This window comes from Polypterus senegalus, chromosome 15 (assembly GCF_016835505.1).
Source record: "Polypterus senegalus isolate Bchr_013 chromosome 15, ASM1683550v1, whole genome shotgun sequence".
Lineage (NCBI taxonomy): Eukaryota > Metazoa > Chordata > Cladistia > Polypteriformes > Polypteridae > Polypterus > Polypterus senegalus.
This window is the reverse complement of record NC_053168.1, coordinates 106,735,032-106,751,992: the sequence shown is the minus strand read 5'-3', so window position 1 is coordinate 106,751,992 and position 16,961 is coordinate 106,735,032. Positions and strand designations below refer to the sequence as shown.

Here is a 16,961-nt window from a genome sequence, read left to right as displayed (position 1 = left end):
TTAAAAAAAAAAACATTGAAAACGCTGTCTCTCCTGATCTTGAAAATGATCCTTTCACCCTGCATCCTACAGATAAGAAGTTTACCTTAAGTTCCAGGCAGCCAAGACAGCTATTCTGGAGTTACTCAGATCAGCTAGAAGCATGCACTTAATGAGTCATGGTTCAACAAATGCACATCTGAGGCTTCATCTATACATGCTCTGTATAACATGTTAGGTACAGAAACACTTCAAATAACAATTAGATAAACAAATTCTGAAAGAGTTGAATCTAGAAATTGTATAAGCCCTAACCTTAGCAACATAAAAGATGGCCACATTTTAAAATGTTTTAAATACATATCACTAAAATTATACTTAAGCACTTTAACTCTCATGTACACTAATAAGTGCAGACTTAAGTGTACATAGCATACACTGCACATAAATAAGTATTATAGCTTATAGAGGAATGTAAGCCACTTATAGAGGTGCATTGTTTCGCAGAACAAGGGAAGATCTTGCCCCGATGTCCTTTAAGGAGATAGTATGTACCTCCAAAGTGCCACAGGTATAGACTCCAGACCAAATGGTAAAGACAGGTGGGTCAGACTGGAGGTGCATACTGTTCAAGGAGATCCACAACAGAATTGGAGGTTTCTAACCATAATGACATCACTATGAAGCTGGATGCTAACTCTGATGATTATGGAGTACTTGGCAGGGATGTGGAACTCTAACAGATCACTATAAAACCACTGCTTTAAAGGGGGCACCCAACTAGGAGACCATTCTGGACAGATGGATAATTCCCTGGCCAGAGCAAGTATTAATCTTGTAATTTCTTTCCATAATGGAACAAATAACACAGGTCAGGATAAGCTGTCAGTTCTGTTATCCAAGCGATATTGGGGGTCCTTCTCTTAAAAGTGGTAGGATACAACTGAACTGGGGTACCGATGTATTGAGGAAATGTACAGTAGGGTAGAGGAGGATTGTTTAAACTAAAGGATGGTAAGGCAGAGAGCTTAGGACAGGCCTGGTTTATAATCATACAAAGGGGTAGACAGTATGGTTACTACAGACATACAAGATAACTGATTTAATAAGTAAAACTTTCAGAATTTAATTTTAGTAGGGATAATTTGAACAGATGTATCAAAGTCTAATAGTTGTAAACTGGCACAAACTAAGTATGTACACAATTAACTGTGGAGAAATGTATTATGCTTAAATTGGTGCCCTCCAGAAGTTAACCATATGCTAATAAATGATCAATGGACAGGGCTCTTTGTAAACGAACAAATGATAACAGCATTTAATAACGAACTGCAAGCTGTTGAAAGCAAACAACTTTCTTATTGGATATGGTACAAGTAAAAGCTTTCTCTACACAAGCAAACAGGTTACTTTTAAAACTTGGCTTGTGCGGAAAGGAATCTTTCTTTAGTGCCTGCATGATCTCTGAATTGCAAAAGTGAAGTAAGTAAACTGGCAACTTCTAAATTAGGTTCATGTAAGTGTGACTGTGGGTGGATGCATGAGTGGTCTCTGTAATGAAATGTCACCTCATCCAGTGCTGATTTCCACCTTGTGCCCAAAGCTGCCAGAATTGGTACCAGCATTATGTAATTATGAACAGAAATTATCAGGTTTCTGAGAAATGTTTAGCATTCCTACCAAAAACTCAAACCATTGTTTAGGTCAGAATTGTAATCGCACAAAGAAAAAAAACAGAAATATAAACAAAATGAACAACAAAGTAGTTATCATTAATTACATGCATCAATAATCAAGTGGACTTGTAACCAAGACTGTAGGAACAGAGCTTAACAAAAACAGATTATCTTTAAAGCATCTAAGCAAACCTTCAACCATTTCCCTCACTTTTAACCCTGTCATAGCTTCCTTTTAAAGAGAGTTTGAAGGCGAGAGCAAAAGACGCATGTGATTGCTATATATAAACAAAATCAATAAAACATTTTAGTTATATACAGTATGATACAGGAAGTGATCATCTTACCTGAATCTCTTTCACATTAACCTGAAAGAGGAAAAGAAAAATACAGTAAAACATACAATTAAAAACAAGAATTTTTATTTTGACAATCTACTTATGTATAAGATACAGCTCTAGAGTAACACTGCTTCCCTATTGCACTATCAAAGCTTGAGATATTTTTGACTAACAGTAGCTACGACTGTTATTCAGGATGGGACATTAATAGTTTATAGCATCACTTATTATGCTAAGCAGTACATTTTCAGACACCCAAATACAATAAAATCTTATGTATAATGCATGAAATTTTTACTCAAATTTAGTTTGCTAAAAATTGGGAAGTGCATCACACACGAGAGATAATTTTAATTAGCTATTTTTAAAAAGCCCACATAGTAAGAATGTCTGTACTTGAGTTCATCATGTGTATAAACTGCTTGGTTATACACATATACATATACACATACATACATATACATATATATATATACACATACATACATATACATATATATATATATACACATACATACATATACATATATATATATATACACATACATACATATACATATACAGTCATGTGAAAACATTAGGACACCCTTTGAAAGCATGTGGTTTTTTGTAACATTTTTAATAAATGGTTATTTCATCTCCGTTTCAACAATACAGAGAGATTAAAGTAATCCAACTAAACAAAGAAAACTGAAGAAAAGTCTTTTCAAGATCTTCTGTAAATGTCATTCTACAAAAATGCCTATTCTAACTGAGGAAAAGATAGGACACCCTTGCCCCTAATAGCGAGTGTTACCTCCTTTGGCTGAAATAACTGCAGTGAGACGGTTCTTGTAGCCATCTACCAGTCTTCGACATCGGTCTGAGGAAATTTTACCCCACTCCTCAATGCAGAACTTTTTCAGCTGTGAGATGTTTGAGGGGTTTCTTGCACGTACAGCCCTTTTCAAGTCACCCCACAGCATCTCAATGGGATTCAAATCTGGACTTTGACTTGGCCATTCCAGGACTCTCCATTTCTTCTTTTTCAGCCAATCTTTGGTTGATTTACTAGTATGTTTTGGGTCATTGTCATGTTGCATGGTCCAGTTCCGCTTCAGCTTTAATTTTCTAACTGATGGTCTCACATGTTCTTCAAGCACCTTCTGATACACAGTAGAATTCATCGTGGATTCTATGATGGTGAGCTGACCAGGTCCTGCTGCAGCAAAGCAGCCCCAAACCATGACACTTCCACCTCCATGCTTCACAGTTGGTATGAGGTTCTTTTCTTGGAATGCTGTGTTTGGTTTACGCCAAACATGTCCTCTGCTGTTGTGTCCAAATAATTCAATTTTGGACTCATCTGTCCAAAGAACATTATTCCAGAAGTCCTGGTCTTTGTCAACTTTATCTCTGGCAAATGTCAGTCTGGCCTCGATGTTTCTCTTGGAAAGCAAAGGTTTCCTCCTTGCACACCTCCCATGCAAGTTAAACTTGTACAGTCTCTTTCTGATTGTAGAGGCATGTACTTCTACATCAACAGTAGCCAGAGCCTGCTGTAGTTCTCGAGATGACACTTTAGGGTTTTGGAGACCTCTTTTAGCATCTTGCGGTCTGCTCTTGGGGTGAACTTGCTGGGGCGACCAGTCCTGGGCATGTTGGCAGTTGTTTTGAAAGCCCTCCACTTGTAGACTATCTTCCGGACAGTGGAATGGCTGATTTCAAAATCTTTTGAGATCTTTTAAATCCCTTCCCAGACTCATAGGCTGCTACAATCTTTTTTCTGAAGTCCTCTGACAGCTCTTTTGTTCTCACCATGGTGCTCACTCTCACTTCAACAGTCAGGAGCACACCAAACTAAATGTCTGAGGTTTAAATAGGGCAAGCCTCATTCAACATGCAGAGTAACGATCTACTAATTATGTGCACCTGGTGTGATATACCTGTGTGAGATCTGAGCCAATTTAAGAGGGAATACATGTGAGGGTGTCCTATCTTTTTCCTCAGTTAGAATAGGCATTTTTGTAGAATGACATTTACAGAAGATCTTGAAAAGACTTTTCTTCAGTTTTATTTGTTTAGTTGGATTACTTTAATCTCTCTGTATTGTTGAAACGGAGATGAAATAACCATTTATTAAAAATGTTACAAAAAACCACATGCTTTCAAAGGGTGTCCTAATGTTTTCACATGACTGTATATATATATACACATACATACATATACATATATATATATATATATATATACACACACACAGAAAAATTCTCCATAAGCAATTATTTTGTGGTTACTGAAGTGAGGAAAAGAGCAGCAGAGAGCTTGAACCACATAAAGTGTACCAGATGCCTACTAAAGATGCCTGTCCCAGTGATTAGAGGCTGGAGGTCAGGAGTGAACAGGTTTCTAGGGAGGCTGGGGTTGGAAATTCAGAGAAAAAGATAGGAAAACATTTGGCAGAGAATGTTGTTACTTTAGACAAAATGCTTCTGATAGTGGGCAAGTGACATTCAGTCTAATGGGTCAGGTAATTCATTTATTGCAATACTTTTGGCCCTGCTTTTTATAATTCTTTGTTTCAAATTTTGCTTAGAAAAAAATGTCTATTTATTATAGTTTTGCATTAAGGTAACAAACACAAGTGACACATGTCATAACATAACAAGGTCCTGTTCAGAGAAAGTAATATTGGAAGAGAGTCAATAAATGTTAGGAAGGAATTTTTCAAAAGGTCAATTTTCAAGGACCTAAAATGCAGCCTGTGTGTGGACAAGAGGCCAAAACACATAGAAATCTACATTTTAAAAAATACCTGGGTTCGTTTGGACAGGGTCATAGAGCAAGTACCTTCAGAAACAGGTTTTATGCTGCCTCTTAAAGGAGTGAAGTGAGTCAGCAGGTGTAAGAACTTCAGGTAGGCATTTTAAGAGTTTAATTAGAACATAGTTAAAGGCTATTATCTTTAGAATGTTACAGTAGTCAACTGAGAAAAGATGAAACCATAGAGAAGCTTCATAGTGCCACAAAGGGCAAGAACAAGCAAAAACATGAGGTGTTACAAAGCTCAGAAAAATACAAATTTTTGGGAGATTTTCACAAGAAAATCAGTAATCTTTGATGCAAGAATTATTCATCACTTACAAAAATAGCATGACTATATAATAGCGTACAAGGTCAGAAAAGCACTATATAATGAAATGCCCAAAATAAAGCTGACATTTTCTAAACAACACCTCAGAGCAGTAGAAGTGCATCAGTTTAAAAGTAAGGATGCGGCTTTGAATAAGGTAAATGCAGATTAACGTGTCTGGCACTGGGAAAGACTCATTCAATTACAATTTCTACAAAGATGCATAAAATTACTTTTTACTTATTAATATTATGTTCTTTGAACCGTGTTCCTCAAGCAATGACACATACCCCGTCAATCTTTTGGTTCCTCTCAGTATTCAGCTCAGCCTGAAGCTTTTCTGTTAGTTTCTGTAGTTCATTCACTTTGCCTGTCATTTCTTCTTCTCGGCTCTAAAAGAAGTAACCAATTTTTAAAATTCTAATGGTGTAAAAATTGCATAAGAGAAAATTACCAGAACTAATACTTTTAACCAAATATCTGCTCTACAAAGTTTTATGTGAACAAAACTTTGTGCAAATCTCTCCTTATGACAACAAAGAGTCAAGAACATTTAGTAGCCTTAAACAAGATCATGAAATTAATAATGCTGTTGGTGAGCTTTAAATTGTCTGTCTGGTATTAGATACATATCTGTGAACAATAATAATAGCAACAATAAGAATACATTATTAGCACCCTTGTATTTTAGCATGTAATGCACAGTTTCCTCAGAAATAACAGAAAATATGCCAGCTGTTGACTTTCACAATATTTAAATAGATGTCCAACGTTGTACAACTAAAAAGATATTTTTTCAGCTTGCATGTGTAATGTGTAAATGAAAATATGACCAGTTTGAGATCAGGAATCATTGCTGGCCAGTTTAACTTATTTCACTTTTTCCTTTTTTAATCATTTTATTGTATTTTTTGGATATACTGTATTTTGGATCACGATCCTGCTAGAGAACCCACAATTTTCAATTCATACCTAGTTTCCTAACACTAGGTATCACATTATATTTTAAAATGTCCTGGCAATCCTATGATTTTCATGATTCCTTTAATACATACAGTACAAGGAATCCAGTTCCAGAACACCAAAGTGACCTCACAACATTATGGAACAACTGCCATATTTAACTGTAGTTATTAGTAGAGTGCCATCTCCTTAGAAATTTATTTCATTATATGCAAACAAAAAAAAAAAAATCACTGGTCTGCATTACAAAAGAGACTTATTTTAGTGTCACCAAACAATGGAACATTTTCAAGAAGGATTTTGGTTACTCTGGCTAGGTTTAGGCAAAGACCACTCATGCTTATTTTGACCATTTTTCAACACTGGGCTCTTCTCTTTGTTTTGCTAATAAAGGCTTCCTCACTTTAACATGCAGTATATAGTATAGGTTGAAATCATCACTCCAGAATGCTTCAAGTCAACTTTAGCCTCTTTGGATGTTAAATATGGCATTTTTTCAACAGTTAGACTAACCTTTGAAGACTTTGGGTAACTGAATATCACTGTAACTTTCAAACTATGTACAATCATTAAGAATAGTCTATTTCATTCAGGCTCTGAGTCTGTGTCACTGAATGTTAGTGTCAGAGGGCCATACAGTGTAATTTGGTCTTCTTTTCGTGTTGTCTAAAGTGAACCAGCAACCTTTTAAAAATTAGGCTCTGAGTCTGTGTCACCCATCAGAATGTCAGTGTCAGAGGGCCATCTAGTGTTGAGTCTTCGTTTACTCTTGTTTGAAATGAGCCAGTATTTGACACAGGGCTCATGATCAAACAGCTCAAGTGATGGGCCTTCTCTGCTGATCCTGACTAACTTCTCCAAGATTGAGACACTGAGTTTAGCAGTTTTGATTTTATCCTGGTCTGTGTTCAAAGGCCAAGTTCACACTGAGCTGCTGAAATAGGCACAACAAGTATGATCAACAAGATGTAAAATATTGTGGAAAACTGAACATATTGAACAGAAAGACTTCCCACTGTTATAAGACTTGTCAAAGAATGTGCCTTTAGTCAGATTTTTTAGCACTTTCTATTCCATTTGTACAACACTGACATCACATGTGTTCTTCATGAAGGCTTCTTGATACCAGTTAATGAAAAAGTGTCAGTCTCACTTTCTTCAAAAGTGGTTAAATCATTTGGCCATGAATCATGACAGAAGACTGAGAAGCAATGAGCTTTCTTCCTGTGTATTACCCCCTTATATTTTCAAACCAGTTTTCCATTTCATTGACTGTAACCTCCACTGTTTTCTCAACATGCAATTGAAGGTCATGTCTTAAGCTGGTGAGACTTGTGCCTCTGAGTTGGATATTCTGAACAGTGATGCCTGTACTGGTATTAGTCACTGACTTTCCCAGCATTTTAGTTTATAGTCTACCTTAGATATGTGTGTTATCCTGGGGCACCACATTTTTATGCTGGGCAAGTGATTCTAGCCTAGTGTGCGGCAGAAACTCCTGCAACTTTCCATTTCTTAATTGGCTGTCTGACATGCCCTTGTTTATGAGAAAACAACTGTTAATATTTGTGACACTTTGAGGCAAAATCAAAGAATTCTTCTGAAATGTATAAATTAACTTTAAGATTTCCTCAAACAATTCACGGAGAAAGTGACAAAATGACACAAAAGGCAATCTCTCCATTTTCTATGCAATGTGCTTTGCTCTCCCTTTAATGTCAGTGTTTTCGAGCTTGTAGCTATGTGTTCCACATGGTGATGCACAGCTACCCTGTATGATCTGAGTGCAAAAAACAGAACCTGCCCAGTAAATGTGGGGCAACGAACGCTGGGTCTTCACTGCAGAAGATGTGTGTATAGAACAGCCTAATTGCACACTTATCACTCTCAGCTCACATTTGCTTTTGTGGCTGGTATGTTTTCCATATTAGCTGTAGTAAGTCATAGACTTTCTCAATCATTAGTTGTCCGGTGTTCATTTTGAATAGGCAGAAGACTGGGGGCAGTCATTTCTATGGCAAAGGCCAAAACAAGGAAACAAATGTCTCCTTGAAAGGATAGGACAGAGCGGCAAAGTAAACACGAAAGTTATACAGAAGGCTTCCTTCAATCTGTTAAAATAATTTTTGCACAGTATTATAAATTCCAGTATTCATCATGGAAGCTGCAACAGTCCCAGTGCTTGGGACTGAAGGCCAGAATAGACATGAAAGTGATTTAAATTATTTTTTAAAACCTTTTAAAATACATTTTGAAGAATTTCAGCTGTCCAGTGTTCATTTTGTAAGCAGCACACATTTCTACGTCTCTGTTCCAGATAGGGGAATAAATGTCCCTTCCAGTAGAGAAAAAGTGACAAAAGACTTCCTAAAGTCTTTTTAAACAGATTTAGCTTAATTTTAGCTGTCCAGTGTTCATTTTTTAAACAGAAGAGGATTTTTACAACAAAGGCTCAGCTGTGGAAATGAGTGCCTCCTCTAGTGGATGGGATAGAGAGGCATATTAAACATGAAACTGATATAGAAAACTGTTCAGTTTTTTAAAATACATTTTGAACAATTTTAGCTATACAATGTTAATTTTGCAAGAAGCTTACCAAGGGACACATTTCTACAACATTAGTGGGTGATAAGTAATGAATAAATAATTATAATTATTACTATTACTATTTTACTAAATCTATTTTTCCATGTTTCTTTGTTAATGAGATCCCACTGAAAAATTTACTGGTGACAAAACATATAATGTGCACACCAAAATGACTGAAGAAACAGCTGGAAAGTGGCATTTCTCGATACCACTTTAACAAAGTTTACTGTCTGCCGTCAATCACGGAGAACCCTGGTAAAACGTTAACAATATGTAATACACCTGCAACCTTAAAATGCAGCGGTCAGGTGGCTTCCTTAACAATTCACCATTTTGGATACATGGCTGCCTTGTTAGCTGCACCACAGAGTTAGCAACAATTTTGTCTCTGTGCAGCACCCACACACAGTGCTGACATGTCAGCCATCCTTTAGTAGAATGCAGTTCACGAATCTCCAAGGTGGAATTTCCTCCTGTACAGACAGTAATGTTAATAGCACATTCACTCAACAATAAAAAAAAAAAATGGCCTATTACATTTGCTACAATATACAGTCATATGAAAAAGTTTGGGAGCCCCTCTTAACTCTTTGGATTTTTGTTTGTCATTGGCTGAGCTTTCAAAGTAGCAACATCCTTTTAATATATGACATGCCTTATGGAAACGGTAGTATTTCAGCAGTGACATTAAGTTTATTGGATTAACAAAAAATATGCAATATGCATCATAATAAAATTAAACAGGTGGATAAATTTGGGCACCCCAACAGAAATAGTACATCAATACTTAGTTGAGCCTCCTTTTGCAAATATATCAGCCTCTAGACGCCTCCTATAGCCTTTGATGAGTGTCTGGATGCTGGATGGAGGTATTTTTGACCATTCTTCCATACATAATCTCTCCAGTTCAGTTAAATTTGACGGCTGCAGAGCATGGAAAGCCTGCTTCCACTCATCCCATAGATTTTCGATGATATTCAAGTCAGGGGACTGTGACGGCCATTCCAGAACATTGTACTTCTCCCTCTGCATGAATGCCTTTGTAGATTTTGAACTGTGTTTTGGGTCATTGTCTTGTTGGAATATCCAACCCCTGCGTAACTTCAACTTTGTGACTGATGCTTGAACATTATCCTGAAGAATTTGTTGATACTGGGTTGAATTCATCCGACCATCGACTTTAACAAGGGCCTCAGTCCCTGAACTAGCCACACAGCATGATGGAACCTCCACCAAATTTCACAGTAGGTAGCAAGTCTTTTTCTTGGATTGCAGTGTTCTTCTTCCGCCATGCAAAGCGCTTTTTGTTATGACCAAATAGCTCAATTTTTGTCTCATCGCACTTTGTTCCAAAATGAATCTGGCTTGTCTAAATGAGCATTTGCATACAACAAGCGACTCTGTTTGTGGCGTGAGTGCAGAAAGGGCTTCTTTCTCATCACCCTGCCATACAGATGTTCTTTGTGCAAATTGCACTGAATTGTAGATCGATGTACAGATACACCATCTGCAGCAAGATGTTCTTGCAAGTTTTTGGAAGTGATCTGGGGGTTGTCTGTAACCATTCCCACAATCCTGCACATATGCCGCTCCTTTATTTTTCTTGGCCTGCCAGATCTGGGCTTAACAGCAACTGTGCCTGTGGTCTTCCATTTCCTGATTACATTCCTTACAGATGAAACTGACAGTTTAAACCTCTGAGACAGCTTTTTGTAGCTTTCCCCTAAACCATGATACTGAACAATCTTTGTTTTCAGATCTTTTGAGAGTTGCTTTGAGGATCCCATGCTGTCACTCTTCAGAGGAGAATCAAAGAGAAGCACAACTTGCAATTGACCACCTTAAATTCCTTTTCTCATGATTGGACACACCTGTCTATGAAGTTCAAGGCTTAACGAGCTAATCCAACCAATTTGGTGTTGCAAGTAATCAGTTTTGAGCAGTTACGTGCATTCACAATCAGCAAAATTACAAGGGTACCCAAATTTTTGCACAGCCAGTTTTTCAAATTTGATTTAATTTCATACAACTAAATACTGCATCACTAAAAATCTTTGTTCGGAAAACACCCTAGTAATTGGATGTTCCTAGGAAATGAAAGACATACCACTGCTATCTTTTTTGTTGAAAGTAAATTATTATGCAGGCTGAGAGGAGTTCCCAAACTTTTTCATATGACTGTAATTAAAAGTTTCAATGATTTCATTCACCACTGATGAACTAAGTAGAAATAATAATCGCCAAAGCCATGTTAGTTGTAGGCTGGAGCCTTGACTTACTCGGTTACTTAATATATCCAACACAGTGTAACTTGTGACAAGCGATAAAACAACAATTTTACTACTGCTGCTGAGGCTTCTTCTACTACTACTACTAATAATATAATCTATACTAATAAAAGGCAAAGCCCTCACTGACTGACTGACTGACTGACTGACTGACTCACTCACTCACTCATCACTAATTCTCCAAGTTCCCGTGTGGGTAGAAGGCTGAAATTTGGCAAGCTCATTCCTTACAGATTACTTACAAAAGTTGGGCAGGTTTCATTTCGAAATTCTACGCGTAATGGTCATAACTGGAAGCTATTTTCTCCATATAATGTAATGGAGTTGAGCTGGATGGCCGTGGGGGGCGGAGTTTCGTGTGACATCATCACGCCTCCTACGTAAGTACGTAGAGAACAAGGAAGACCTCCAAACAGCGCTGAACAAAAAACGCCATTTCACAATTGAGAAGGCAGAAAAAGATTATGAAGCAAGTGATGCATACAAGCGTATTCATAAATACAGCTACTGCGGAAACAAAGCACGGCGTGAAACGTAAGTTTATATTAAGTTTATAGACACACTCCCGCTGCCGTTTGTCATGCCTACGGCGAATGACGGTATTCGCCAGATACAAGTTTCCTGAGAAGACACGAGTTATAAACAAGACTTTGGATCACTTTGCAACGGAGTTAAAATTGCTGTAGCAAGAAACTGAACAAAACATTAATGTTTTACTATTAATATCTTATAGACTACATTTTATTTTTTTCCCTTGCACTCAGTGAGCGAGGCCAATGCATATTCATAAGTGCAGCTACTGCAGAAACAAAGCACGGCGTGAACCGTAAGTTTACATTAAGTTTATAGACACACTCCCGCTGCCGTTTGTCATGCCTACGACGAATGACGGTATTCGCGACATACAGGTTTACGGAAAAGACACGAGGTATAAACGAGACTTTGGATCACTTTGTAATGGAGTTAAAATTGCTGTAGCAAGAAACATTTAAGTGCAGGGTCTTAGCTACCATTAAATAAACACATCCTCCAAATACGAACCTGACTGCAAGAAATAATGATGATCAAATCCTTGATGACAGCAACACTCACAAAACAATTACTGTATATTGACAATCATGTTACGTTATTTTTAAAATGTTCCCTTTTCTTTTTCATAACTTCTTTAACACAGTACATCTCCGCTGCAAAACGCGGGTATATATATATATATATATCTATACTAATAAAAGGCAAAGCCCTCACTCACTCACTCACTCATTGACTCACTCACTAATTCTCAAACTTCCCGTGTGGGTGGAAGGCTGAAATTTGGCAGGTTCATTCCTTACAGCTTCCTTACAAAAGTTGGGCAGGTTTTATATCGAAATTCTACGCGTAATGGTCATAACTGGAAGCAGTTTTTCTCCATTTACTGTAATGGAGATGAGCTTCAACGCCGTGGGGGCGGAGTTTCGTGTGACATCATCACGCCTCCCACGTAATCACGCAGCACATAGAAAATCAGGAAGACCTCAAAAGCGCTGAAGAAAACATGCATTATATAATTGAGAAGGCAGCGAAACAATAAGAAGCGGCGAGTGACATATACAACCATATTGATGAGTTCTGCTACTTCGGAAACAAAGCACGATGTAAACCTACACTTTAAATTAAGTTTATAGACAGGCTGCCGCTGGCGTTTGTAATTTAGTGCCTGCCCATATAAGGCCGTCCGTCAGCGGCAATCCAATAGCAAACTCCCACTAAATATTCACGGGTTAAGGACTGTGCTTATGCAGAGGAAGATGAGATGGTCAGCGTGGTGTTTGGCACAAACTCAGCGAAACTGCGAGAGAAAGTTTTAAGTGCCAGGACTAAGGTAACATTAAATACAGCCATGGACATAGCACGAGATGGCACCAGCACAGCTGGGAACCTTCGATGCATGTACACCGAGTGGCTCACGTGAACTGACGCAGTGCACAGATAAAAAGCAACAGTTCCAAAGAGCTGAACAAAACCGAATTACACAATTGAAAAGGCAGCAAAAATATGAAGCGCCTGATAAGCATATTCATAAATGCAGCTACTGTGGAAACAAAGCACACGGTGGAAAAAGTCAATGTCCCGCTAAAGGAAGACAGTGTAAAAAACCCGTGCATGCAGTGTGTCAGGTCTCAGATAAAGAAGAAGACGAGCTGTTTATTGATGCAGTAAGAAACGAATCGATGAATGAAACCTGTCATCTTTACAACGATTGACAAACACGGAATGTAACTTGAACACAACACATCCTACAAATACGAACCTGATTGAAAGAAATAATGATAATCAAATCCTTGATGACAGCAACACTCAGTAACACTCACAAAACAAATACTGTATATTGACAGTCATTGTTACGTTATTTTTAAAATGTTCCCTTTTCTTTTCTAGCTTTTTAACACACTACTTCTCGCTGCGATACGGTGGTATATATATATGTATATATATATATCCCGATCTACATACTCGAATAATGGATACTTTATTCGCCATCAATGATTGTTTTGGTAAAGCCATACTCAGTGTATTCATTAGATGAACGGTAAAAAGTAAGAGCGAGGGAGGATGACTTATTGAGGCATGCAGGCTGTAGTGCGCCAACTCTATCTGAATTGCGATCACATTTGAAAAATATATCTTTTCAAGTTCTATTTAGTCCATATGTGTCAAACTCAAGGGCGCGGCCACATCCGCCCGGCGTAATTATATCCGCCCGAGATCATTTTATATACTGTATTATTGTTATTAATGGCCGGGTATATGAAGCGCTGGTAACACAATAAACTACAGATCCCATAATGCAGCGCTTCAGCTGCCTTGCCGTAACACTTACCACGCTAATCAAGTCTAGCTTATGATGCTGCAAGTTATTGCGAAGCTAGCTCACACGATGCTGAAGAAAAAGTTGATTCTGAAAATAGAGCCTTTAAAACCGATGGGAGGCTGAGTATATGTTTACTGAACCCGTGTGTCTCATTTGTGGAGCTAATGTGGCTGTAATTACAGAATTTAATCTAAGACGGCACTATGAGACAAAACATCAGGGAGTTCTGTGTTGTGGAGATTCTCAGGATGGATTGCAGGTGCTCATCAGTGAGGCTGAAAGACCTGAATGCAATGCAGAAGATACAGAAAGCAGAAGAATTAAATAAGAATCTGACACTTCAGCGGACGTTTTACCCGTGCACAATCACAAAGTGATTTCAAGTGAAGTTGCTTTTATGGGAGACACAAATGCACCAGTGCAACTTTCCCTGTTGCCAAGTAATGTTAAACCAAGTCGTCACTACGGTGTTCCCAAATCGCACTTTGCTGATAAACTGAGCGCACTGAGTTTGCACGGCGCTTTGGTGACTTTGAAGAACAAAAAAAGTCCGTCTACATGCGGCTCGAACCTTGTGCATGTTTGGTAGCACATATCTGTGTGAGAAGCTCTTCTCAGTGATAAAGAATAACAAAACAGCACACAGGAGTCGCCTCACTGATGAGCACCTGCAATCCATCCTGAGAATCTCCACAACACAGAACCTCACACCAAACAGAAACGAACCTGTTGCCAAAAATAGATGCCAGGCGTCCAGCTCTAAAATGACATATGAGCAAAGACAACTTAATGATTTGATTTGTTATTGCTGAAAGGAACACATTTTATTTATATTTCCAGGTTTTGTTATGCAGCATGTTCATATTTGAATTTGTATAATTTTGAAAGGATATATTTTTATGGAGAGCAAAATCTTTTGGGATATTTAAAATCTAAGTTTATTTTTATATAAATTTACATAAGAGTAAAGAAATTTGAATGTTTGTTCTTTTAAGTTATTTAAGGTTTGAGTTGATTTATTCACGAATAATATTCCTGTCTGTTTTACCATTCCTACCAAAGATATTTCTGTCGACTAAATAAAAATTCCTTCTATTTAAAATTTAAATAGAACTTGAACAAATACGATAGTTCATAATATCCACGCAGACTTGCACGTAAGAGCGGAGTTATCCATTTTAACAAGCGGCGTATTGTACTGATACTAGATAGCTGTGTGTATATATGTAGATATGTATGTATATGTATATATATGTTTATATATGTGTGTGTGTGTATGTATATATATATATATATATATATATATATATATATATGACAGCAACACTCATCACTCACAACAGTGACAAAACAATTACATTGACAATCATGTTACGTTATTTTCAAAATGTTTCCTTTTCTTTTCATTGCTTCTTTAACACACTACTTCTCCAAGCGTGCTGGTATTTTGCTAGTGTATATATATATATATATATATATATATATATATATATATATATATCCTCCGATCTACATACTCTCAAATAGACAAGCCACACGCCGTGGCGCAATGGTAGAGGCTTCACCTCTAGCGCAGACATCCGAGGTTCGATTCCCGAGAGGGGATGCACTGAGTATGTACGCGCGCTTCCCGATTCATTTTAGCCTCGCATCCCCTTGGTTTGAGACGTATGAAAAATATGCGGTTAACGCAGAATCATGTTACGTTATTTTTAAAATGTTTCCTTTTCTTAGCACAAGCACAGCTGAGAAGCTTTGATGCATGTACTCCATAATGCGTTAAAAAAAATAACGCATTTAATCACACTTTCAATTCCAAACAAAGGGGAACTTTTGTCAATGCATGATTTCCTGGTACAACGACAGTACCGCCGCTCCCTATACGCAGAGTACGCAGTCTACGCAGGGCACCAACTCCCAAGGGGGCACCATCCCAGCTGCTCAAAAAAATCATTTTTATATAAACTGCTCAAAAAAATTAAAGGAACACTTTGAAAACACATCAGATCTCAATGGGAAAAAGAAATCCTCCTGGATATCTATACTGATATAGACTGGGTAATGTGTTAGGAACGAAAGGATGCCACATCGTTTGATGAAAATGAAAATGATCAACCTACAGAGCCCTGAATTCAAAGACGCCCCAAAAAAAAAAATGAAGTGGCAGGCTAGTCCATTTTGCCAAAATTTAATTGCAGCAACTCAAAATTGTACGCAGCACTTTGTATGGCCCCTGTGTTCTTGTATACATGCCTGACAACATCGGTGCATGCTTCAAATGAGATGACAGATGGTGTTGTGGGGGATCTCCTCCCAGATCTGGACCAGGGCATCACTGAGCTCCTGGACAGTCTGAGGTGCAACCTGGTGGCATTGGATGGACCAAAACATAATGTCCCAGAGGTGTTCTATTGGATTTAGGTCAGGAAAGTGTGGTGGCCAGTCAATGGTATCAATTCCTTCATCCTCCAGGAACTGCCTGCATACTCTCACCACATGAGGCCAGGAATTGTTGTGCACCAGGAGCCACTGTACCAGCATAGGGTCTGACAATGGGCTCAAGGATTTCATCCTGATACCTAATGGCAGCCAAGGTGCCTTTGTCAAGCCTGTAGCGGTCTGTGTGACCCTCCATGGATATGCCTCCCCAGGCAATCATTAACCCACCACCAAACCCATCATGCTGAATGATGTTACAGGCAGCATAATGTTCTCCATGGCTTCTCCAGACCCTTTCACTTCTGTCACGTGCTCAGGGTGAACCTGCTCTCATCTGTAAAAAGCACAGGGCACCAGTGGTGCATCTGCCAATTCTGGTATTCTATGGCGAATGCCAATCGCGCTGCATGCTGCTGGGCAGTAAGCTTAGGGCCCATTAGAAGACATGGGGCCCTTGGGTCACCCTCATGAAATCTTTCTGGTTGTTTGGTCAGAGACATTCACACCAGTGGCCAGCTGGAGGTCATTTTGTAGGGCTCTGGCAGTGCTCATCCTGTTCCTCCTTGCCCAAAGGAGCAGATACTGGTCCTGCTGATGGGTTATGGACCTTCTATGGCCCTCTTCAGCTCTCCTAGAGTAACTGCTTGTCTCCTAGAATCTCCTCCATGCCCTTGAGACTGTGCAGGGAGACACAGCAAACCTTCTGGCAATGACACGCATTGA

The 16,961-nt window shown here is 38.4% G+C and overlaps 1 protein-coding gene across 4 annotated transcripts in view; it reads right to left on the bottom strand.

Moving 5' to 3' along the window:
• Positions 1–16,961, bottom strand: part of golga4 (golgin A4) — a 225,531-nt gene that overhangs the window by 51,188 nt on the left and 157,382 nt on the right. For all 4 annotated transcript variants that reach the window (XM_039736487.1, XM_039736488.1, XM_039736489.1 and 1 more), the window contains 2 exons: positions 5,399–5,500; positions 2,003–2,023 (listed from right to left, as the gene is read on the bottom strand). In XM_039736487.1, coding sequence (XP_039592421.1) covers positions 2,003–2,023; positions 5,399–5,500 — 123 coding nt within the window. The remainder of the gene's footprint in view (positions 1–2,002; positions 2,024–5,398; positions 5,501–16,961) is intronic.